Source organism: Podarcis muralis, chromosome 12 (assembly GCF_964188315.1).
Source record: "Podarcis muralis chromosome 12, rPodMur119.hap1.1, whole genome shotgun sequence".
NCBI classification, from domain to species: Eukaryota; Metazoa; Chordata; class Lepidosauria; order Squamata; family Lacertidae; genus Podarcis; species Podarcis muralis.
The window spans coordinates 7,631,015-7,656,405 of record NC_135666.1 but is presented as its reverse complement, the minus strand read 5'-3'; the positions used below and the strand labels follow the sequence as shown (position 1 = coordinate 7,656,405).

General features: G+C 49.7%; 2 protein-coding genes across 2 annotated transcripts in view; one reads left to right on the top strand and one right to left on the bottom strand.

Moving 5' to 3' along the window:
- ZBTB47 (zinc finger and BTB domain containing 47) overlaps positions 1-8,743 on the top strand; it is a 44,507-nt gene extending 35,764 nt beyond the window's left edge. Inside the window, exon 6 of the mRNA XM_028750883.2 lies at positions 562-8,743. Coding sequence (XP_028606716.2) covers positions 562-965 — 404 coding nt within the window. The 3' untranslated portion in view covers positions 966-8,743. The remainder of the gene's footprint in view (positions 1-561) is intronic.
- Positions 8,744-10,821: 2,078 nt separating this feature from the next.
- On the bottom strand, positions 10,822-22,328 carry KLHL40 (kelch like family member 40). Its single transcript, XM_028750901.2, has 6 exons — positions 20,997-22,328; positions 18,259-18,419; positions 16,762-16,869; positions 14,273-14,458; positions 13,367-13,513; positions 10,822-11,073 (listed from the first exon to the last, which is right to left on the bottom strand). The coding sequence occupies exons 1-6, from the start codon at positions 22,149-22,151 to the stop codon at positions 10,962-10,964; spliced, it is 1,869 nt and encodes a 622-aa protein (XP_028606734.2). The 5' UTR covers positions 22,152-22,328; the 3' UTR covers positions 10,822-10,961.
- Positions 22,329-25,391: the final 3,063 nt, after the last annotated feature.

The window sequence follows — 25,391 nt, the reverse complement described above, 5'->3', positions numbered from 1 at the left end:
TGCTGGTTTTAATCTTTAAAGCCCTATACAGCCTAGGACCCTCGTACCTACGGGACCGCCTCTCCTGGTATGTCCCACAGAGAAACTTACGGTCTTCAAATAAAAACATCTTGAAGGTCCCAGGCCACAGAGAGGTTAGGCTGGCCTCAACTAGAGCCAGGGCTTTTTCGGCTGTGGCTCCGATCTGGTGGAATGCTCTGCCACAAGAGACTAGGGCCCTGCGGGACTTGACATCTTTCCACAGGGCCTGCAAGACAGAGCTGTTCCACCAGGCCTTTGGCCAGGGCACAGCCTGACTCCCTCCTTTTGCAATCTTCGCGGAGCTCTGGCCCAATGGTTGCCATCGGTTTGATTTGAATTAATTTTATAATGAATGATTTTAGAGTGTTGTGTTGTGTTGTGTTGTACTGTTGCACTGTTTTATTGTTGTTAGCTGCCCTGAGCCCGGCTTCGTCTTGGGAGGGCGGGATATAAATAAAATTTATTATTGTTATTATCAATATGGAGTAGGATTTCAATGACACAACGTCTCCCGCCATCTTTCTTCTCCCTTCTCCCCAGGCGAAAAGCCATATATCTGCGAGATCTGTGGGAAGAGCTTCACCAGCCGGCCCAACATGAAGCGCCACCGCCGGACGCACACGGGCGAGAAGCCCTACCCTTGCGACGTCTGTGGGCAGCGCTTCCGCTTCTCCAACATGCTGAAGGCCCACAAGGAGAAATGTTTCCGGGTGAGCAACCCTGTAGCCTCGGACCCCAACGGCAACAACGCCATCGGCCTCGCCGCTCCCCAGGCCGCCGGCTCGCCTCAACTGACCACGGGCGTCCCGCTGCACGGCACGCCGCATTCCCATGCGCTTCCCTTGCCCCTCATGCATGTGCACGCACAGAGCATCCCTCCTCCGCCGCTCTTGCCGCCTCCGCCTCCTCTCTTCCCAGGCAGCAGAGTGAACTTGAACAACTAGGCCCTCGCCCAGCTGTTGAGCGTGCGGGCGCAGAACCGGCCTGTAATTCAGTAAGTGCCCAGCAGGTGTCAGTCACGAATGTCTTGGGCAGCCGTTGGTTTGGGTTTTTCTTCTTTGACAGTGCTTGGTCTTTTGCCTCCAGCTTGAAGAGGTTGAGGTTCTCAACTCTGAGCAGGAGGACCAAGCCATCTTTGCTGCTTGAGTTGCGTAGAATTTGAAGGTCACGTTATGTTTTCTTCACACGTGGAAGGCTGTAGACCAAATGCCGCTGCCGTCCATTTTTTGGGCTCTGAAGATCTTGGGGCGTGCTAAAGGCTGTTCGACAGACCTTGTCGGTTTTGATGGCTTGAATGAGAGCTTTCTCTTCTTTAGCTTATCCTGCCACGTCTGGTGGAGAGGAGAGGTTGTAACACACAACAAGAGTCCTTCTGGATCAGCCTATCTAGTCCTGTTCTCACAGTGGCCAACCAGATTCCCTAAGGTGAAGCCCCTGAGTAGCACTCTCTCCCCATTAACACCGGTCCTGAGAGATCTGCATTGGCTCCCAGTATGTTTCCAAGCACAATTCAGAGTGTTGGTGCTGATCTTTAAAGCCCTAAACGGCCTCGGTCCTGTATGCCTGAAGGAACGTCTCCACCCCCATCGTTCAGCCCAGACACTGAGGTCCAGCGCCGAGGGCCTTCTGGTGGTTCCCTCATTGCGAGAAGTGAGGTTACAGGTAAACAGGCAGAAGGCCTTCTCGGTAGTGGCACTTGCCCTGTGGAACACCCTCCCTTCAGATGTGAAGGAAATAAGTAGCTATCTTATCTTTAAAAGACATCTGAAGGCAGCCCTGTTTAGGGAAGTTTTTAATATTTAAAGATGTATTGTTTTTAACACTCGATTGGGAGCCGCCCAGAGTGGCTGGGGAAACTCAGCCAGATGGGTGGGGTATAAATAGTAAATTATTATGATTATACTTGCCATTCCCAACAACCACTTTGCAGAGGCATATGGCATCCCTTCCTGGAAGTGTTTGCGTTTCCCTTGAACCCAGAAGTCTTTCACCTTGGGAGGTGAAAAAGAAAGAGATGGGAGTTGTAGTTCGACAACATCTGGGGACCTACAGGTTGAGAAAGGCTGCTCTAAAGGAATGGGGAAAGGGAAACCACCTTTCGCAGTTGAGCTGCAGGGAAATAGCAAGTCCAGGGTGTGGTTGATGCCATGATTTGTGGAAGTGGCTAGATGTTGGGTCTCCCAGAGGCCAGCTTTCCATTCCTTAAGAGCCCAGCAAGCTGCCTTCATACCACAACAAGACCTGTGTCCATCTAGTTCAATATTGTCTACCCTGAATGGTAGCAGTTCCCTAGAATTTCAGGAATGGGGCTTTCTCCCAGCCCTACCTGAAGATTACTTGGGGGATTGACCTGGGACCTTCTGGTTGCAAAGTAAATGCTCTAACCACTGAGCCTACAGCCCTTCCTCCCCTTCCTCCATCTTTCGGTATCAGCACGACTTGTGACTTCTCATTCTCTGTTGCTCGAGGGACCTGTTCCTCCCTGCACAATGGGAGAGACGAGGCTGAACCTCGTTGGTGGTCCATGAAATTGCACCAGAGAAGAGTCCTATTGATTTCCCTCTTGAAGTACAGATCCCCTCTCACCCTTGACAGTTTGCATGGCTTTAAGACAAGCAGGTTCTACGGAAGAGTCTTTGTGTACCTGAGAAATGGAAATAAGGGCACAGGCACTTGATCTCCAGCCTTCTGTTAATTCCAGTAATTTGTCAGTGGGCTAATGCACTAAGCAAACTCCGTTAGGGTCGTACCTGCCTATTTTTTCCTCTGCCAAATGCTTCTGAGATGGCCTGGGCCTCTTTTTTTTTTGTAACATAAAGAATTTATTATTTTAACCTTTTTGCACTTTATTAATCCATCATAGTAACTCTTCCTCGTTTGGGTGCTGGCAAGGTATTCCGGACTCTGTTGCGGGCTAATGAAATCAGCAGGCCAGTTCGCTCACGTGCCACTGCTAAGCCGGTTCTGTTCATTTCAAAGACAAGACGCCTCAGTCAAGCCCCATGGAAAACAGGCAGAACTTGAGCAGCTGCAGCGCATAGGCGGATTTGCCCCATCAGCATGCAAAAAAATGACAACACAACCCCACATGCACGCGGACAGGTCCGTGTGCAATGGGCGACTTACGAGTCTCGTTGGGTATTCAATTCGGCAATTTCTCCTCCTTTGCCTGAAACTTCACGGCTCCTCTTCAGCTAAAACGCCCAGACCACTTTGCCTCTCTACGGATTTGGGTTTTTTTCTGTGTGTGTGTCTTTAGTGTGAACTGAAGCAGGGCTGGTCCCTGGAACAACAGCCATAACAAACGGACAGGAAAAGATGGAGCGAGAAAGTTGTGGCTTGGGCGGGTGGGGGAAAAGGTCGAGACGGTGCAATAATTGCTAGGTGTGTTGGGACAGAACGCCGCGGCGCCGAACCCTTTGGGAAGAAGACGTCGTGGGCCTTTCCGTGAGAGAGGCTTCCCGGTTTGACTGTCCGTGGCAACCTCTTCCAGAGACTTTACAGAGTGATGGCTAGCGTCGGGGAGACGGGGTGTCTTACCTGCACCCCTCAAAAGAACCCCAACAACCTCGTATTCCTTTGGAGAAAGAGAAAAAGGCAACGTACCATGACTCCACATGCCTCAAAGGTAATATTCTGAACGCATTGCTTTCTACAGCGTTTGAAACCCGTTGCCCAAATATGCCAAGAACGAAGCAAAACTAAAAAAGACGCGTGTATCGTGGACTCTCTCTTTTAGCGTTACAAACAAAAAAATATTTACAATGAAGCACTTTATTCTATATAGATCTGGGGGTGGGGTGGGGTTGGGGGGTGGGAAGGAGGATGATCTGAGTTCTGAGAACATTGGTTTAAAAAAAGAAAGAAGCGGCGTCAGAATCGTTCTGCAAAATATATTGCAAACTTTTCATTTTAACAGTCGTGTGAATAACCTGCATACGCTTTTACTTTCTAACTTGCAAGGGAAGCAGCACTCCGTGGTCAATGATCGCAGCCACTTCTTGCGTTTTTCCTGTTTATCCTCAAATTGAAGGGTGGGGGGCGGACGACAGAGCAGCTTTGGCACCATTGGCCAGTGGCGTTTAGTTCCCATTGGGTCTGGCAGGGCGGAAGGTGGGGAGCCCACCAGTAGGTGGCGCCAGAGCCAGCAGCAGGCAGAGCAAATTCTCACTAGGCCGCCATCTTCTCCCACCCTGCTGAGTTGTATGAGGGCAAAACTGAGCCTAAAAAGGAGGAGGCAGAGCCAGTCTCCCCACACACACCTCTTTTGGCCACGTAATGCTAGTCTGTGCATGTAGGGAAGGTGCTATTGGCTGCGAAGGATCTGTGTGTGTTAGGGGCAAGCTTAATCTTTCCCCGGGGGCAGGGGGAATAGGTAGGGGGAGCGTGCCCAATTTTCTCCCCTTAAAATCAAACCACCTGCATGTGCAGCACCGCCCACCCACAAGGGTGTTCACTGAGGTAACATGGGAGTATTGTTCCAGAAGCTTCCAGAGAGTTGTGTTGAATTTGCGGCTGTAACCCCCAGAGAGAGGAGGACCTCTGGAAGTGCCAGGGACCATTGCTGGTATGCCAGGCTGCTTCCCACCCCACCCCAAATTATCCAGAAGCGAGTCCTTCTCCGAATAAACCAAGAGACCCCCACCCGCCCAAAGTTTCGGGTCTCACCGTTGCCATAAAAATGACTCCCGTTGCCCGAATGTAAGCCATTCCTTCTCGGCTTCAGCCCTCTCATTCCCTCCCCTCTCAATAATCATAATGACCTTGCAGGGTTGTTGAAAGGTTTGCAAGCTAGGAGAAGATGAGCGTTTCGGACCGCGTTTCAGGGCCGCCATCCCACATCACTGGGAAGACACTTTCAACCTTTCCTTGGTTGGTTGGTTGGTTGGGTGGGTGGGTGGGTTTGTTTCCATTAATATAGTTCACCCCACATTTATCACTTGTGGGGCGCTTCCAGCCTGCAGGCCAGTCTCGGCCAGCCAGGGTTTCAGTTTGGTCCGTGAGGTCGTCCGCATGAAACCATATCAACTTGGCCATCAGATGACGTTACCTCAGTGGGCAGTTGACGTCAGATGGCGGGTGGGTTCGGTGGGTGCTGTCGGCCCCTGCAGAGGACAGATTTCAGTTGATTCATAAGCCGGGGCTCAATCCTAGGTTTGGCTGCCCCCAGGGAACTGCCCTCTGCAATTGCTCCCTGCAGAATATCCCACCAGTGGTTGAGCAGCGAGTTCATTCCTGCTTGGCCGCTATCTCCCCACACCCCTGTGGACCATTGGGCAGGTCTGCGGGACCACCCAGCAGCCAATCACTGCAACATCAGCCGACCCAAATGCAGGTGTTCCCACCCACCTGTTGAAAGTTTGGGGAAATAAAGAGCTGGCCTGTTCTATATAAGGCAAACATATTGATGGGAAAAGTAGCATATCTCCATGGTCCAACGCCTGGACGTCTTAAGCTGTGGTTCTGCTGGACTATCCATGAGATCCTTAGCTTTTCCAAACCGCTGCTCCAAAAACAAGCCAGGCACATGGAGACCTGCCTTGTTGCAGCTCGGGTTACCCACCCAGAGCCCAGAATTGCTTAGGCCAGGGGTGAGATGCCTGTTTCTTCCTCCAGGTGCAGTAGGACTGCAACTCCCATCATCCCTTGCCATGGGCCATGCTGGCTGGGGATGATGGGAGCTAGAGTCCAACCAGACCTGGAAGGGCTGACGATTCCTCAACCCTACTCTGCCCTGACTGGGAGCAGCTTTTGCAGGGTCTCAGGTAGGTCTCCTGCTAACCAGTGGTCCTTGAAACTTGGCGTGCCTTTGGGGGTTGAACCCAGGATCTTCCGAAGCCCAAGCAGATGTTCTGTCACTGAGTTATGGCCCCTCCCCAAAGTCTCCACATCCCCTGTGTGGATATTCTTGCAAGAGTACAGGTAGCATCTGCTGGAAGTCTCCAAAACCAGGGGATGTGACTGAATAGGACCTTTTTGGTGGCAAGGCAGGATCCCTACTGAGTGTGCCTGTGTGATGCTTGCGTTTCAGAGAATCATAGAATTGTAGAGTGGGAAGGGACCCCAAGGGTCATCCAGTCCAACCCCTTGCAATGCAGAAATCTCAACATGCAGTCCCCCATTCCCCTTCCCCATTCCAGTTCAGGTGCCTGCCTAACTGTTGTGTGAATCTGTCTTGATCCTGGAAAGGGGAAGGAGAGTTTCTGCACCCTTTCTAGGCTCCTGTGAATGAATGGACGATTGTGTACAGGATGCTGGTATGCCCTTTTCTCCTCCTGATTTAGGGAGGCTGGACACTTGGACAATGCTGCATGCAACACTCTTTTTATCCCTGGCATACCAAAAGGACGTGTGTTATCACAAAGAACGTCGGAAGAACAGTTCAGGGAATCGGGCACGTTTAGCCTGGAAAAGAGGAGATAAAGGTAAAGGGACCCCTGACCATTAGGTCCAGTCGTGGCCGACTCTGGGGTTGCAGCGCTCATCTCGCTTTACTGGCCGTGGGAGCCGGCGTACAGCTTCCGGGTCATGTGGCCAGCATGACTAAGCCGCTTCTGGCGAACCAGAGCAGCGCACGGAAACGCCGTTTACCTTCCCGCCAGAGTGGTACCTATTTATCTACTTGCACTTTGATGTGCTTTCAAACTGCTAGGTTGGCAGGAGCAGGGAGTGAGCAACAGGAACTAACCCCGTCGCAGGGATTCGAACCGCCGACCTACTGATCGGCAAGTCCTAGGCTCTGTGGTTTAACCCACAGCGCCACCCGCGTCCCTAGGAGATGAGATAGCCATCTTCACATATATCAAGGGCTATAGAAGAGAGAACGAGCTTGTTTTCTTCTGCTCCTGAGAGGGTAGGACTCAAACCAAGGGCTTCAAGCGATGAGAAAGAAGATTCTGACTAAACTTCAGGCGTACCTTTCTGGCAGTGAGAGCTGTTTGACAGCAGACTCCCATGAGAGGGGGTGGACTCTCCTTCATCGGAGGTTTTTAAGCAGAGGTTAGGCGGCCTTCTGTTATGGATGCTTTAGTGGAGATTCCTGCATTTTGGGGGGGTTCGACACCTCCCAACTCTATGAAGAATCCTGTTGGATCAGTTCAAAGGCCCATCTAGTCCAGCGTCCTGTTCCCACGGTGGCCAACAAGATGCTTGCCCAAAGCTTCCATGCAGGACCCAATCGCAACACCTCTCTCCCGCTTTCTGATTTCTAACAGCCTCCATTCAGAGACCTCTGGCAGTGTTGGCAGAGCATAGCTGCCATGTCTGGTTGCTCTCAGTAGCCCTTTCCTCCATCAGTTTGCCCAATCCTCCTTCAAAGCCATCTAAGGCCATTATTGCCTCTTGTGGGAGTGAAGCCCCTATTCCAGGGGTGGCCAACTCCCAGGAGACTACGATCTACAGTGGTACCTCGGGTTACAGACGCTTCAGGTTACAGATGCTTCAGGTTACAGACTCCGCTAACCCAGAAATAGTACCTCGGGTTAAGAACTTTGCTTCAGGATGAGAACAGAAATTGTGCGGCGGCAGCAGGAGGCCCCATTTGCTAAAGTGGAGCTTCAGGTTAAGAACAGTTTCAGGTTAAGAATGGACCTCTGGAACGAATTAAGTTCTTAACCCAAGGTACTACTGTAGAGGAAAGAGTGACCTGTTGTTTTCACGTTCAGCTCGTGGGCTTCCCAGGGGTGTAGCCATAGCCATAGCTCCAGGAACATGATTTTGAGGTGGTGCGAACTAAGCACGGATCCCCGTCCAGTGATCTACTGATCTTCCAATAGGTCACGGTCTACCTGTTGAACGTGCCTGTCCTAGTCTAATAACCTGTGTTGGGTGAAGCAGCACTTTGTCTCTCCTGAATCCTGATCGCAGCATTGGGAAGAGAGCATGCTAGGAATTTCTTCCCCGGGGAAATGCAAAAGAAGGTTTTCTTGCACGACCCTCTCCATGCCTGACAACAGCCCTGTGAGGTCGCCCAATTTAAAAATGGAGAGCTAGGGAGGCAGTGAGTGAGAAAGAGTGGCTTGGCTACCCTGCGTCTAATAAAGCTGATTGTGAAGCATGAAGCCAGTTCACAACTCGGGTGTTTTACTACTTTGCGATTACACCAGTCAACAAAAGTTTGAAGGAAAGATCAGAAGGAAATGCCCAGGCTTCCTGTGAATAGATTATTTGAGGCTTCTTAGAGCAGCTTGCTAGATAGAGGCAAAGCCATTTCTACAGGGGTTTGGGGAGACCAGGCTGGCCCCGTCTCTCCTGCAACATTACAGGTGAGCATGAGTGCAAAACATCCTTCAGAACTTGGGCTGACTACAAAATTTGAGCCTGGGTTTTTTCCTCTGGCATATCGTACCGGCCTGCTAACTTTCTTAAGGTTTCACTATGAAAAGCTCCTTGGTAACAGCTCCTTTACTACGACAGCCTCCTTGTTAACAATGTCGTCTTCTTTTAGGGAATTGAAAATGAGCATTGAGGGTCTCTGATCTGTCATGTCAACCGTAAAACATTCCTAATGCTTTTTTTTTTAATTAAAAAGTATATATAAATATATTATTTAGGCCCTGCTTCTTCCAATTAATATCAAACACTCAACGGACAGTGGGACCTTGCTTAATCGTCACCAAAATGTTCTGTTTTGTTGAGGAACATTTTTTGAGGGGGGTGGGGAGGAATTGGAGAGCTGTTTCCAAATCTTACACCTAAATAAAACGGAACTTTCTTGATCTGAGTGCGCGTGCCGTTCTTTTTCCAGGAGGAAAATCTCTTGTGTGTCTAGTTGTTTGTGAGCCTCAGTGTCTATTGTTGAGATGTTCAGGGGAAAGTTGGGAATATAAGACGGAACAAACGATTTGAGTCTGAGGTTACTGGAACACACGGTTTGACCTAAGGGTTTAGCTACCCCAGGAAAAAGAGAGGGGAATCTGTGGGAGAAGGGGCAGAGTCATGAGAATGGGTAGGCCCAATCGACTTCTAAATCTGGCCGGCGGACGGTCCGGGAATCAGCATATTTTTACATGAGTAGAATGTGTCCTTTTATTTAAAATGCATCTCTAGGTTATTTGTGGGGCCTGCCTGGTGTTTTTACATGAGTAGAATGTGTCCTTTTATTTAAAATGCATCTCCGGGTTATTTGTAAAGGTAAAGGGACCCCTGACCATTAGGTCCAGTCGTGGCCGACTCTGGGGTTGCGGCGCTCATCTCGCTTTACTGGCCGAGGGAGCCGGCATACAGCTTCCGGGTCATGTGGTCAACATGACTAAGCCACTTCTGGCGAACCAGAGCAGCGCACGGAAATGCTGTTTACCTTCCCACCGGAGTGGTACCTACTTGCACTTTGACGTGCTTTCGAACTGCTAGGTTGGCAGGAGCAGGGACTGAGCAACGGGAGCTCACCCCGTCACGGGCATTCGAACCGCCGACTTTCTGATCGGCAAGTCCTAGGCTCTGTGGTTTAACCCACAGCACCACCCGTGTCCCAATGGGTTATTTGTGGGGCATAGGAATTCATGCATATATATTTTTCAATATATTGTCCGGCCCCCCACAAGGTCTGAGGGACAGTGGACCAGCCCCCTGCTTTAAAAGTTTGCTGACCCCTGGTCAAGAGGGCCAGTGCCTTCCCATTTCTAGAACATCTTCAGATTGTTCCATCTTCCCTGGGCTACCAGACAAAGAGCTGCAGAGCTGGAGGGGGCACTGGGGGGACCCTGGAGCTGGTGAGGTGATGAGCAGGGCAGCTAGAAGGAGGCAGAACCAAAGAATCAATGGGGGCGCAGAAAACTTGTTCCCTTCTTCCTCTCTTGCAAAGACACAGCGGGCACTTAAGCAAGTGTCAGAAGCAAACGTCAGATACTGTCACGCCCAGCCACTGAGCCAGGTAAGTCACCTACAGATTTCAGATTCCTAGGCATCGACATCAAATACAGTGGTACCTCGGGTTACAGATGCTTCAGGTTACAGATGCTTCAGGTTACAGACTCCGCTAACCCAGAAATAGTACCTCAGGTTAAGAACTTTGCTTCAGGATGAGAACAGAAATCGTGCGGCGGCAGTAGGAGGCCCCATTAGCTAAAGTGGTGCTTCAGGTTAAGAACAGACCTCCAGAACGATTTAAGTTCTTAACCCGAGGTACCACTGTACCTAGATATACCTAAGTCCCCCCCCCCCCTGTCCATCTTTCTGGTTAGAAGCAGAAAATACTCCGGGAAGTCCCTCAGTAATAGGAAATTGGTGACTATGTCTTCAGGGTACATAGAACAGCTGGGCTATGTAGCTTTGGGTTCCGGCAAGATTTCAAGGTCTCGCCTGCCTTCCCTGAGCGACTCGCCTGGTGTAGTGGTTAAGAGCGATAGATTCGTAATCTGGTGAACCGGGTTTGCTTCCCCGCTCCTCCACTTGCAGCTGCTGGGTGACCTTGGGCTAGTCACACTTCTCTGAAGTCTCTCAGCCCCACTCACCTCACAGAGTGTTTGTTGTGGGGGAGGAAGGGAAAGGAGAATGTTAGCCGCTTTGAGACTCCTTCGGGTAGTGATAAAGCGGGATATCAAATCCAAACTCCTCCTCCTCCTCCTCCTCCTCCTCTGCTGTAGCTGCTGCTCCCTCCCAGGTCAGTGGATAAAAGAGGGTGAAGTTGTGCTAAGATTTAGGGAACTGCCCACCAGCTCCTGCCCAACTTGCTTGGTTGCCTGCTTGCACAAATTTCCTTCCACAAATTTCTTGCACAAATGCCAGCCCGCCCTTTACGGCCTTTCATTATTCCAGTGCTCATTTGCGAAACCGAGTAAATAAGACAGGAAGCAGCAAATGTAGCAGTTTTTCAAAATGTTTTACCTAACCAAAAAAAGTGACACTCATCAAAACGGCCTTACAAAAGAAAGAGAATTTGGGGAGGCAGGGAGAAAAAGAAATCTTGGTAGCAGGGAGTTAAAAGTGATCTTGGGGTGCAATCACATCTTTGTTAATCGCAGAACGTTGAGCCGCACGGGCAGAAATGTCGCGCCTGACGCGTACTGGATCTCTCGGAGAACACCTTCCCACTTCTTCCCTTCTTCGTCGTACCTGGAAAAGTCAGGAACAGAACTGGATGAGACCAAGATGGGGTGAATGGACCTAGAGTTCTTATATCAACTGGTGTAAAATGCACAGGCGCCAGTATGTTTGTTTACTGATTTTCATAAACTCTTATGCACTTGATTCCTTGATTGTAAAAGAAAAAGGGGGAGGGGCGCGCTCAAAGTTCTTTACAAAAAAGATAAAACAATAAAATTCAGAAAAATCCACAACAGTACTTGAAGACATTCAAAAGTTAAAACCCTGAAACTAAAGTTGCCTTGGCTTTCTAAGCACCTGGGTAAGGTAAAGGTAAAGGGACCCCTGACCATTAGGTCCAGTCGTGGCCGACTCTGGGGTTGCGGGGCTCATCTCGCTTTATTGGCCGAGGGAGCCGGCGTACAGCTTCCGGGTCATGTGGCCAGCATGACTAAGCCGCTTCTGACGAACCAGAGCAGTGCACAGAAACGCCGTTTACCTTCCCGCCGGAGTGGTACCTATTTATCTACTTGCACTTTGAGTGCTTTCAAACTGCTAGGTTGGCAGGAGCAGGGACCGGGCAACGGGAGCTCACCCCGTCGCGCAAGTCCTAGGCTCTGTGGTTTAACCCACAGCGCCACCCGCGTCCCTTTTAAGCACCTGGGTTGTTGTTGTTGTTTAGTCATTTAGTCGTGTCCGACTCTTCGTGACCCCATGGACCAGAGCACGCCAGGCACTACTGTCGTCCACTGCCTGGGTAGGCTTGTCTAAACAGGAATGGTTTTAGCAGGCGCCAAAAAGTGCAGCGACAGAGCCTGCTTGATATCACAAGGCAGGGAGTTCCCAAGTTCCATGCTAAAGTTCTATTACATTAAAATGTTCTTTTAACTCCCTCCCTTCATGTTTTAGATAGATTTTGTTTTTTGAAATGTATTGGGACTGGTGCTTTTTAATTTGTGCATCACTGATCTGGAGAAAGGATGTAAGACCGTGTGGTTCTCTGTTCTGCCCTGTATTTACTCCATGCAGCACTGATCCCATCACACTGCTGCTCGCCTGCCACTCAAAACTGCATTATTGTTCTCTGTGGCAGAATTATGCAATTTGCATAATTGCATAAATTATGTTGCTGTTTAGATTCTTCCACCCCATTTGCAAAGGAAACACAGTGCAGGGGTGGGAGGGGGATGCAATTAGTTATGTATCATTTGCAGCCTGATACTCTAAATAAAAAAATTCCTTCCAGTAGCACTTTAGAGACCAACTAAGTTAGTTATTGGTATGAGCTTTCGTGTGCGTGCACACTTCTTCAGATACCAGATTCTTCAGGTATCTGAAGAAGTGTGCATGCACAGGAAAAGCTCATACCTAAAGTGATTTTTGATTTTATTGTTATTTATGCTTTATTCCGTGTTTTATGCTGGTTTTTTTGTAGCACCAATTTAAGTGTTTCAAATTTGTTGTTAGCCGCCCTGAGCCCGGTTTCTTGAACTGGGAAGGGTGGGATATAAATAAAATATTATTATTATTATTATTATTATTATTATTATTATTATTATACGAATAACTAACTTAGTTGGTCTCTAAGGTGCTACTGGAAGGAGTTATTTATTTTGTTTCGACTACGACAGACCAACACGGCTACCCTACCTGTAACTTGGAATAGTCTGACAGCCCAAATCTGCCATGAAGTAGGTAAGTTTTCAGACAACCCCAAATTCTAGCGAGCTGAGAAAACAGGGTCAGACTAAACGGCTCCAAAAAGAGCTCTCCAAATGGAGAGATGGTTGATGCAGCGGCAAAGGAGCGCCGCACTATAAAAATCAATGATCCATGTTGGGGCAAAACCAAGGACTCCCACATAAAGCTGCACAAATTTAATCTGTGGAACTCCTTGCCACAAGATGGCCAAGGTGGCTCTAAAAGGGGACTGAGCGCTTCCATGGAGAAGGGTGTGTGTGTGTTTCTATCAATGGCAACTCATCATCATGGCTCTGTGGCATCTACTGTTCAGAGCTAGTAGGGATAGCTCAGTTGGTTAGAGCGTGGTGCTAATAGCGGCAAGGTTGCAGGTTCAATCCCTGTATGGGGCAGCTGAATATTCCTGCATTGGAGTGGGTTGGGCTAGATGATCCTCAGGGTCCCTTTCCGACTCCACAATTCTATAGCTCTATGTAGCACAGCTAAAAGTCATCTCCTGGTATAATAGGCACTCGCATAAAAACCCACAATCACAACAAAACACCTTTGATAAATGAGAAATCTCCCATTTGCTTCCTTCCCATGAATGCCAGCGAGGCTGAACCATGGCGGCATGTCTTACCTCCAAACGTCATTGAGCTCTGTTGGCACCAGTTCCCCCGACTCTGTCTCCACGGTGGCAAAGCCTCCAATCAGGTAGAGAGTACCTGCCAAGCTGACCAGGCTGACTGAGCTGCGCTCCTGGGGGAATTCCGGGAAGGTTTCCCACCTGACATGGCACAGAAAACCAGATGAGCGTGAGGATGCAGACCTCTCTGCCTGCATGTTCCCTGGCTGACGTCCCTATGTGCATAAGAGCACTAGATATGGGGCATGCAATGGGGCACAAGTACAAAGCAATGGGCACCGAAATCCTACTACCACTCTGGTCCAAATTCCTTCCATCGAGACTCTCCACTGGACAGGGAATTCTGGGTGGGATTGAACTATCCTGTCTAGTCCTAATGCAGAGGTACCTGGCCAAAGGTTTGTATACCTGCTGCATCTCTGTGTGAGTAGTTGCGCAGAACGGGCCTCTTTCTATCTGTAAGCACCACACAGATCAGTGACTCACGCAGAGTGCAACGGGGAACCTCCTCTGTCTGATCATTCTGATTCTGGCACAATTTGCAAATAAGCTTCTGCAGCACAGGAATTTTAGTGGTGGTGGTGAGAAATGTGCTTCGGGGTTCAATAGTTCTGGGAAGTCCTGGTCAGGAGGGGAGGATTTGAGCCAAAAGATTTAAATGACAAGAAAGGAGATTCCAGCTAAACATTAGGAAGCACTTCCTGAGGATTAAGAACGATTCAACAGTGGAACAAACTAACTCGGAAGGCTGGTGGACTCTCCTCCATTGGAGGTTTATAAACAGAGATTGGATGGGATTCTTGAGCTGTGATTCCCGCATTGCAGGGGGTTGGTCTAGATGACCGTTGGGTCCCTTCCAACAATTCTGTGATTCTGTGTGCATCCAGGCAAGGCACTTACTTATTGGCTGCAATGTCATACACTTCCACTGAGCTGGTCAAGCCGGAATCGGTCACTCCAGCCACCACATAAATTTTCCCGTTGTGTATTGTCGTCCCGAACAGTGATCGCGCTGTTTTCATGGGAGCCAATTCCTTCCACTCAAACTTCTTTGGGTTGTAGACAAGGAGTGTGTTCAGGCACTTCCTGGCGTAGAAGGGGCAGGCGTGAGGTTTGTTTAGTTTATTTAAAGTTTTTATAATTCCACCTCTCTCCCAAACTGAGGTTCAAGGCAGTTTACGATGTTTAAAAACAACATTATAAAATAAAGGTAAAGGTAAAGGGATCCCTGACCATTAGGTCCAGTCGTGACCGACTCTGGGGTTGCGGTGCTCATCTTGCTCTATGGGCCGAGGGAGCCGGCGTTTGTCCGCAGACAGCTTCCGGGTCATGTGGCCAGCATGACTAAGCCGCTTCTGGTGAACCAGAGCATCGCACGGAAACGCCGTTTCCCTTCCCGCCGGAGCGGTACCTATTTATCTACTTGCACTTTGACGTGCTTTCAAACTACTAGGTTGGCAGGAGCAGGGACCGAGCAACGGGAGCTCACCCCGTCATGGGGATTCGAACCGCCGACCTTCTGATCAGCAAGTCCTAGGCTCTGTGGTTTAACCCACAGCGCCACCCGTGTCCCTAACATTATAAAATACAGAGCAGTAAAACAAACTGTTGAAAAGCAATAGTTAAAATGCTCCAAAACACATTTGGAACCAGTGGTGAAAATGCAGGCTTCCATGAGAGCAGCCCAGTGGTCAGAACCATCTTTCAGCTGAGTTTCCAAAGGCCTGTCTGAACAGGGAGGTCTTAGTCTAGGGCTTGCTGATCAGAAGGTCAGCGGTTCGAATCCCCGCGATGGAGTGAGTTCCCGTTGCTTGGTCCCTGCTCCTGCCAACCTAGCAGTTTGAAAGCACGTCAAAGTGCAAGTAGATAAATAGGTACCACTCTGGTGGGAAGGTAAACGGCGTTTCCATGCGCTGCTCTGGTTCGCCAGAAGTGGCTTAGTCATGCTGGCCACATGACCCGGAAGCTGTATGCCGGCTGCCTCGGCCAGTAAAGCGAGATGAGCGCCGCAACCCCAGAGTCATCGGCGACTGGACCTAATGGTCAGGGGTCCCTTTACCTTTACCTAGTCTGCTGGCAGAGGGAGGACAAGGAGGGAGCCAGTCTCTGGGGAGCAAATTCCACTATATGGGAGCAGCCACAGAAAAGGCTCTCTCTTCTGGTCACCACCAGCTGTGCTTCTGATAGTGAATGGACCGAGACAAGGTGCAGCACAACCAGACACTGTCATCTGCCGCAGCTGCAACAAAACAGGTCTCTCCCATATCGGTCTCTATAGCCACAGCAGGCGCTGTAACTCCCCCAACAATTTGACTGCACCCTCAAAGGCTCACTCCTCCATTGTCTCCCGAGACAGATGGATGGCAGCCAACCAGATGTGAACAGCTCTTGTGTCAAATTCAGTGTCATTTTTCTTGAAAAAGAGGTGCCAGAACTCAACATGAACACTGAAATATACTTGGAGTCGAGTGCGAATTTCATGCTCTTTATTCAGTCCGTAGTAGCAATGAATGAAGGTAAAGGTATCCCTGCCCGAAGGCCAGTCGTGTCCGACTCTAGGGTTGTGCGCCCATCTCACTCTATAGGCCGGGGGCCAGTGCTGTTCGGAGACACTTCCAGGTCACGTGGCCAGTGTGACGAAGCTGGTCTGGCAAGCCGGCACCAGAGCAGCACACGGAAACGCCGTTTACCTTCCCGCTAGAAAGCAGTACCTATTTATCTACTTGCACCCGGGGGTGCTTTCGAACTGCTAGGTGGGCAGAAGCTGGGACCAAACAACGGGAGCTCACCCCACTTCGGGGATTCGCAATGAATGAAACTTTCCCCCAAACGTCTGGCTATATATACATTATTTACACAATGGGCCCTGCGTGATTGGCTAATTCTGGGCTGCTCCTGTAGGCCAATCAGGTTGCTGATTCACTTCCTCCAGAAGCCTGATTGGCTGCTCCTGCAGGCCAATCAGGTCACTGATTCACTTCCACCTGGAGCTGAATTGGGTGGCTCCTGCGGACCAATCAGACTGCTGCATTCTGCATCCTATTTTTCTAGGATTCAGCTCAGTACATAACAAACGGCCTAAGACTTCAGATTAAAACTGCAGAGTGGAAGGAAAGGAGGACCTTTTTCAGCTTCCAGCTACTCTCTGAAGACTGGAGAAGAGACCCTCTTAAGAATATTAGGGGGGTGGGGGGTGGGGAAAGGACTACTAGAGCATGTGAAAAATGAACATAATATTTTACCTGCAGTTCATTCAGTTTCTGCTTTGTATTATTGTTATTTTTAAAAACCGCGCCTAGACATTCCGTTGTTGCGCCCATAACCTCGGTTTAAGGTGCCATTTAGCTCCTAGCTTTCATATCTTTGTTTCTAACACTGCTCTCACTTACTTGTCATTTCCTTTGCCTCCGATGGCATAGATGAGGTCATTCTGGGATACCACACTGTGGCCATAGACTGGGTAAGGAAGGGAGTCCGCTTCTCCCCATTTAAAGGACCTGGTGGACAGAAGAATGATATTATTTCAGGCAGCCTTCAGCTTTCTTCCCAGGCCCCCAGGCCGTATGAAAATAACATCCAGAAATGTGTTGCATTAGGAGGAATCGCTGGGCAAAAATTGTGTATATTACACCAAAAAAACTGCATAAAAATGTGCCCATTTGGAGAACACGCTGATGAATTTTCTTTGAAAAAAAGATCTGCAAACTAACATCGAGAACTGAAGAAAAGGAGACACTGAGGGAATTCTGACATATTTGCTTCTTTGTCCTCCCAGGAAAATGGCTCTAGGATTGCAGCCTCAGGTTCCCCTTCACCCCTCTTTTCTGCATTTCTTTGCCCCTTTCACAGCAGCATACTAAAATCTCTCCCCACTTCCATGAATGTCTTTTAGGCACCAAGCAAATATCTCCCTGTTTCCCCAGGCTTTTAACCTCAGACGTGCTTAAAAAAAAATCTATTGCAATCGTTTCTACTGCTGCCTTTTGCTGTGATTAACTATTTTAACGGATGGCTTCTGTATCTATTTTCTGCGCAATCCGAATTCTCTGGGTGGCTCACAAGGAACAAATTAAATGCAGACATAGTATAGAACAATAAAAGTGGCGACACAATTAAAGCATAATTATAAAGTAAGTTATGGGTTGTTGTCTGCTGCAAACGACCCAGACGTTGTTTTGTTTTTAATGTTTGTGTGTTATGGAAATGTTTTAAATAAATAAAGATGTTAATCACAATGGTGACAAATTATTACCCTGAGGCCCTTGTTGATTTCGACAGGCACAACTGAGGCCAATTCAACCTCCATTTTCATATAATCATAGAACCATAGAGTAGGAAATGACTCTGAGGGTCTTAGTTCAACCCCTTGCGACTCAGAATCTCAACTAAAGCATCTTTGACAGATGGCCATCCAAACTCTCCTTAAAAAGGTCCAAGATTCACCACCTCCCTAGGGAGACTGTTCCACTGTTGAACAGCTCTCACTACCAAAACGTTCTTCCTAATGTTTAGACCAAATCTCCTTTCTCGTAACTTGAATCCATTGGTTCGGGTCCTAGCCTCCAGAGCAGGAGAAAACAAGCTCCATTTGAAAGCCCTTGAGATATTTGAAGATGGCTCTCATATCTCCTCTCAGTCTCCTCTTTTCTAGGCTAAACATTCCCAACTCCCTCAACCGTTCCTCATAAGGCCCTTGGTCATCTTGGTTGCACACCTTGCAGCTTGTCAACACCCTCCAACCCACAGTTTTGCCTGTCAAAATTTGAACAATGGCCTCAGGGTCATAATGTGGACTGCCCCTCGTCCAAAATCTGCTTCGGAGTCTGTATTGGCTGGCTCAGGTTTTAGGCCCAAGCCTGAAACCAGTGACTTTGTTTCGCACTCACAGCCGATCGTAGCACAGGACTGAGTCCAGGGTTTCTTCTCCTTCCTTCAGCTCTTTCCCGCCAACCACAAAGATGGAGTTTTCAGCCTCGCCGAGGCCAAACAGGCAGCGCGGAGACGGCAGGGGAGGCATCCCGAGCCAGTCTGAGTCCATGTGGTCATACTGCAGAGAAGCGATAAGGCAGAGAAGCATCAGGGCAGAGCTGAGGACCGCAGTCCCACCTGCACAACTTTCTGAGGGCCGCAGGGCCAGAGGCAAAACCAGCTTGTTTCTTCTGCACACCCCTTTATCCTCCGTCCAGGAAGCCAAGAGGTTCCATCAGAGATTGAGGACATTTTCCAGCCAGGCCAAAGCACTCAACTCCAAAAGGTCTGATAGAAAGGCCTGGAAGGTCACATTTGGACCCTGGGCCTGAAGTCTCCCACTCCTGTTATACAGGAAGAAGAAGACTCCAAAGAGCATGGATCTGTATCATACCCCTCAGCCATCTAGATTTGAGCAGGACATCTTGGAATTACAGAAGCCAACCTTTGCTTCTGATTGGATCCCAGAATGTCCTGTTTTTTGGCCTCTCGCTCTCACCCAAGTCAACTGACTCCCGCAAGGTAAAGGTAAAGGGACCCCTGACCATTAGGTCCAGTCGTGGCTGACTCTGGGGTTGCGGCGCTCATCTCGCTTTATTGGCCGAGGGAGCCGGCGTACAGCTTCTGGGTCATGTGGCCAGCATGACTAAGCCGCTTCTGGCGAACCAGAGCAGCGCACGGAAACGCCGTTTCCCTTCCCGCCACAGCGGTACCTATTTATCTACTTGCACTTTTGGCGTGCTTTCGAACTGCTAGGTTGGCAGGAGCAGGGACTGAGCAACGGGCGCTCACCCCGCCACGGGGATTCGAACCGCCGACCTTCTGATCGGCAAGCCCTAGGCTCTGTGGTTTAACCCACAGTGCCACCCGACTCCCGCAAGAGTTTGGGCCAAAAAAACGAGCATCCCAATTTTGATCAGTTGGAGTGGATGCTGTATAGATTTATTCAGAAGTACATCACACTGCATTGAGCAGGGTTTACGCTCACCCTGCTGCTAGGGTTTTTAGGACTGAGATATAGCTTTGGTTGTGGTTGGGCAGCAGAACGATGGAGTTGACAGGTCCCCCAGAGGTTATCTGGCCCAATGCCACTGGATCTACAATGCAGGATGCAGCTGCAGCCTCCCCAATAGAGAACCATCCAGCCTCTGCTTCTATACCTCCAGGGGACAAGGAAAGCCTCTTCCACCGTTCAACAAATCTCTGAATGCAGGGGCGAGAAACTTGTAGCCTTCCAGATTTGTCTGGACTCTAGCTCCTATCACTCCGGACTAGTATCCTTGGTGTCTGGGGCTGATGGGAAACAGAGTCCAACCACATTTGCCATTTCCACCCATTGGTTCTAGTCATGCCCTCTGGAACAATGGAGAACTAGGCCATGTTTACACCCTGCTCTCAAAGCACTATACTATTTTAAGGTAAAGGTAAAGGTACCCCTGCCCGTACGGGCCAGTCTTGACAGACTCTAGGGTTGTGCGCCCATCTCACTCAAGAGGCCGGGGGCCAGCGCTGTCCAGAGACACTTCCGGGTCACGTGGCCAGTGTGACATTGCTGCTCTGGCGAGCCAGAGCCGCACACGGAAACGCCGTTTACCTTCCCGCTAGTAAGCGGTCCCTATTTATCTACTTGCACCCGGGGGTGCTTTCGAACTGCTAGGTTGGCAGGCGCTGGGACCGGGCAACAGGAGCGCACCCCGCCGCGGGGATTCGAACTGCCGACCTTTTGATCGGCAAGCCCTAGGCGCTGAGGCTTTTACCCACAGCGCCACCCGCGTCCCGATTTTAAACAGTCATACCTTTTAAATAGTCATACTATTTTAAACAGTCATAAAAAAGGTAAAGGGACCCCTGACCATTAGGTCCAGTCGTGGCTGACTCTGGGGTTGCGGTGCCGGCGTACATCTTCCGGGTCATGTGGCCAGCATGACTAAGCCACTTCTGGCGAACCAGAGTAGTGCACGGAAACGCCGTTTACCTTCCCGCCGGAGCGGTACCTATTTATCTACTTGCACTTTTGACGTGCTTTCAAACTGCTAGGTTGGCAGGAGCAGGGAGTGAGCAACGGGAGCTCACCCCATCATGGGGATTCGAACCGCCGGCCTTCTGTTCGGCAAGTCCTAGGCTCTGTGGTTTAACCCACAGCGCCACCCGCATCCCTCTTTAAACAGTCATAGCTTCCTGCAAAGCATTTTGGGCACAGTAGTTCGTTAAGGGTGCTGAGAGTTGCTAAGAGACCTTCTTGGCCCCTGAGATGTGACTGGAATACTGAGCAGAAGCACTTCATACTGCAACTTTCTGTTGCAGGGCCCACTTGTGTTCAGATAAAGGGGAAGCGGGACCCCTGGCTATGTGGATCTCCTGCCTCATCTAGCCAGACAACTGTTAGATTATGAACAAAGCAATAACTATCTAGGTAATGCAATATAAGGTGATACAATGCCATTGTTCTGAACTTGCCACCATCCCTGCTGAGCCACAAACTTAAAACAGAGCGTCAGGCCAGCCTGAACCAGGGCACATCTGAAACTGGACCTAAACCACCCTGGAGTCGGCTCCGCACTCCAAGGGGAATCTAGCACTGCGTGACTCTTGGCCCAGGAGCAGGAAGCTGTGTACATCATTCACAAGCCAGGAGGAAGAAAACAACAAGTGGTACCTGCAAGAAATAGGAGTTCATGGGGTCCTCTTTATTGTCCTCGTTGTAGTAAATTCCACCTGCTATGAAGATCTGGTTCTCGCGGGTGACCAGGCTGACGTGATTCTTTGGGATCTGAGCGGAGACGGAGGCGAAATAGCACTCGTTGGCGCCTGGATCGTAGGCCACTGCCCCTGAGTCACTGACCATGAAAATAAGGTCTTGTAGAAACATCCCGAAGCGCATTGTGTCGTTCAAGATCCCTGGGAGAGCCTCCTCCTCTTCCTCTTTCTCTCCTGCTTCTTGCTCTACCTCTCCATTGATGACGTTGTCACCAGCTTTCTTCTCCCCCTTTTTCTTCCCCGTCGTCTTTCTCACCACCGTGAGCTTCCCGTCATGGGCATCCTTGACCATCTGGACCTTCTTGAGGAGCTCTGGGCTGGACTTGACCAAGGCGTGCTTCTCCACATGGTCCTTGAAGTAACCTTTGTCCATGAGTCGGAAGCGGATGCTCTCAAAGACCACCGGGAGCGCTTTCGCCCGGGCCTCATGGTCCCTCGCCATGGCCCACTTCATCACCACCTCGAAGACGGTCTCCTCCTTCTCTACGTTGAGCGAGTCGGTGGAGATGATGGCGATGAGCTCGTCGGGAGAGAGCTGGTTGAACTCCTCGTCCCGGGAGATGAGGGTGAAGCGGTCGCTTATGAAGTCCCTCGCTGCTATGGCTAGGCGTGCGCAGTCAAGCATCAAGCCCAGTCTGAAGATGGCCAGGCAGTTGCTGAGGCAAAGCCTCTTTTGAAGGAAGGAGACGCAGACGGTGAAGATGGAAGGAATCTGGAACATGTTAGCCACCGTGAAGATGTCCTGGACGTTCTGCTCGGTGATGTCCAGCTCCGAAGTGTAGATGTAGTGGAGAATCTTCCCCATGACTTCTGGGTCGACGTCCTCCAAGTCGATCTCCTTTTTCTTGCTTTCCTCCATGTCCGACAGGAACATAGCCCTGAAGTAGGGGCTGCAGGCGGCGAGGACCAGGCGGTGGCAGGGGAATTCTCTCCCTTTGACCTTCAAGACGCAGTCGAGGAACTTGTTGTGGTCTAGCATGTCTTTCAGACCATCCTGGAGGAGGGTTTGCTGGTACAGACGCAACTCCTCAGCTTGTTCCATCGGCAAGGCCATGACTCCGGTCGCTTCCTCCCACTCGGTCTTCTCTTCCCACTCCTTTGAACCCGTGAGCGTCTAAGGTCCCCCCCTTTTTTTTTGCTCCCAGATGGAGCTCAGAGAATATGAGATACTTGCTGCCAAGGCAGCTGACTGTGTGGCTCAGTTTCCACAGCAAGAGGGGCTTTTTATATATAGCTACAGCATTACGGAGCTTAGGGAATCCATTCGGCAGCATATGTAAGCCGATCACCTTTTAATATGACAAACTGGCCTGCCGGGGAGGGGTGGCTGTTGTTGGCGGGTGGGGTGGCACGAGGGGGGCTGAGTAACAGCTGTAAGTGTAATTCTAGATCCATGGCAGACGCTTTCGTGATTCACTATCGGGGAAGCCTTTTCCTGAAGGACTTTCGGCAGAAAAGCTGGTGACCGGCTGCCTTAGTAACTGTGTGTGTGTGTGAAACAGATTCTGCCTCGGAGTGACTCAAAGTCCCTAAAATCAAGCTCAGGAGCCGTGGGGATAGTCTTGACTGCACACACACACACACACACACACACACCCGTATCCCTGGTCTCCTTTGCTAAATCCGGAGCAAAGATTAATGCGCTAAAAATATACTGCAAAGTCAGAGTTGAGTAAACAGCGAAGAAACGCATCTGACGTTTGGTGCGAAAGAAGGAAATCCGTCCAAGTCACAGATGCCCCAGGGATGGTTTATCTGATTTGATTTATTCACATGTACATCGTTGTTTGAGCCGTGTTCCCTCAAGTGACCGGCTGTTCCATAGGCAGCCGTACGCAGGATTCGTCTCCTCGTCAGGAGCAAGTGCGGTTGTGTTATGGGGCCCTTGGCAACAAACTTTTTGTTTACAAGTGAACAGATGGGGGAACAGGCAAGCTGCTAGTCCCTAAGGTGAGGACCACCATACCCATCACACCAAACCAGAAACCTTTTAGCAGCCTATTCCAGATAGCTTCGAACAGAGGATGAGTTTCATTTTGTTCAGATTTCACCCCCCATCCTGCTCCTGGCTTCATATTTCCCCCACACAGAACACTGAGATCATAAGCCTTATTTCTGGCATTTCCACCATATTAGCAGGACTTGACTGCTCATTTTGTCACTGGGAACAGCAACAAAATGAAGAAGAAGAAGAGTTTGGATTTGATATCCCGCCTTTCACTCCCTTTAAGGAGTCTCAAAGCGGCTAACATTCTCCTTCCCCTTCCTCCCCCACAACAAACACTCTGTGGGGTGAGTGGGGCTGAGAGACTTCAAAGAAGTGTGACTGGCCCAAGGTCACCCAGCAGCTGCATGTGGAGGAGCGGAGACGCGAACCCGGTTACCCAGATTACGTGACTACCGCTCTTAACCACTACACCACACTGGCTCTGCAAAATGTTGCAGTATGAAGCACTTCTGCTTAGTATTCCGGTCAGCCAGCCACGCCCTGCCTCAGGATGCTACACTCCATAATAATAATTTATTATTTATACCCCACCCATCTGGCTGGGCTTCCCCAGCCACTCTGGGCGGCTTCCAACAAAATATTAAAATACAGTAATGCATCAAACATTAAAAGCTTCCCTAAACAGGGCTGCCTTCACTTGTCTCCTAAAAGTCTGGTAGTTGTTTATCTCCTTGACATCTGGTGGTAGGGCGTTCCACAGGGCGGGTGCCACCACCGAGAAGGCCCTCTGCCTGGTTCCCTGTAACTTGGCTTCTCGCAGGGAGGGAACCGCCAGAAGGCCCTCGGTGCTGGACCTCAGTGTCTGGGTAGAACGATGGGGGTGGAGACGCTCCTTCAGATTACCCATCCCTCTTGCTTTTACACACCCTGCCCCCCAAATAGCCAGTCAGGATTCCCTTTATGTACTTCAGCAGACTTTGAGGGTACCCGCAAAGCTGCAGGTGTATCCCTCTTGCTTGTTGGTTGTAGCATTTTGGACACATAAGCACTGGCAATACCCTCTGTTTTCAGAAATATGTGGAATGATTGTTAGTGGCCAACTGACACTAAAGGAAGCAAGTCCTGCTGGGACTATAATATTTATATCGCTTTGTCCCAAGCGTTCACAGCTGCCTAGATATAGCTTATTCAATATCCACTCAGGCATGGTGCTCGCTTGGGTCCTGGGCCCACATCCTGCTTCACCCAAATCTACCTCACAAGGCTGTTGTGAAGATCATGGGGAGGACGAACTCTCAGCGCTGCCTTGATTTCTGTAGAGCAAAGACAAGATGTAAATCCAAGAATACCATAAAGATTTATGGATTTGAGAGTCTGAAATGCTGAAATGCTGAAAATCCAGCCAAAATTTTAATGCTCGGGTAATACCGTTCCCAGCATCTTAAAAAGCAGAGACATCACCTTGCCGACAAAGGTCCGTATAGTTCAAGCTAAGGTTTTCCCAGTAGTGATGTATGGAAGTGAGAGCTGGACCATAAAGGCGGCTGATCGCTGAAGAATAGATGCTTTTGAATTCTGGTGCTGGAGGAGACTCCCATGAGAGTTCCATGGACTGCAAGAAGATCAAACCTCTCCATTCTGAAGGAAATCAGCCCTGAGTGCTCACTGAAAGGACAGATCCTGAAGCTGAGGCTCCAAGACTTCTCATGAGAAGAGAAGACTCCCTGGAAAAGACCCTGATGCTGGGAAAGATGGAGGGCACAAGGAGAAGGGGACGACAGAGGACGAGATGGCTGGACAGTGTTCTCGAAGCTACCAGCATGAGTTGTCCAAACTGTGGGAGGCAGTGGAAGACAGGAGTGCCTGGCGTGCTCTGGTCCGTGGGGTCACGAAGAGTCGGACACGACTAAACGACTGAACAACAACAATACCGTTCCACTAATAGCTTAGGATATCTTTCAGCTTTTATGCCGTTAATTAACGGGAAACTTTACTAGACATTTACATATTGCATTATGATGATGATGATGTGTAGTACAATATGCTGATGACACCCGGGCCTGTTTGGCAGTCAGAATTCGAGGCTGACAACTGACATGGTGGATAGCTAAATAAGATGGTTATTTTCAAAATCCCAGGGGCTTGGGGTTTGTTTGTTTTTTTCAAAGCTGCGTCTCAAAAGATGTTTTGCAAGGAAATTTAATATATGTACACACCTCCCTCTGAGTTGGGGACATTAAGTGGAGCGGATTTGGGTGTCCTTGACAGAGTATTATTTATTTTATTGCATTTATATCTCACCTTTTTTCTCCAAAAGGGTTCTCCCCCTCCCCATTTAAACCCCAC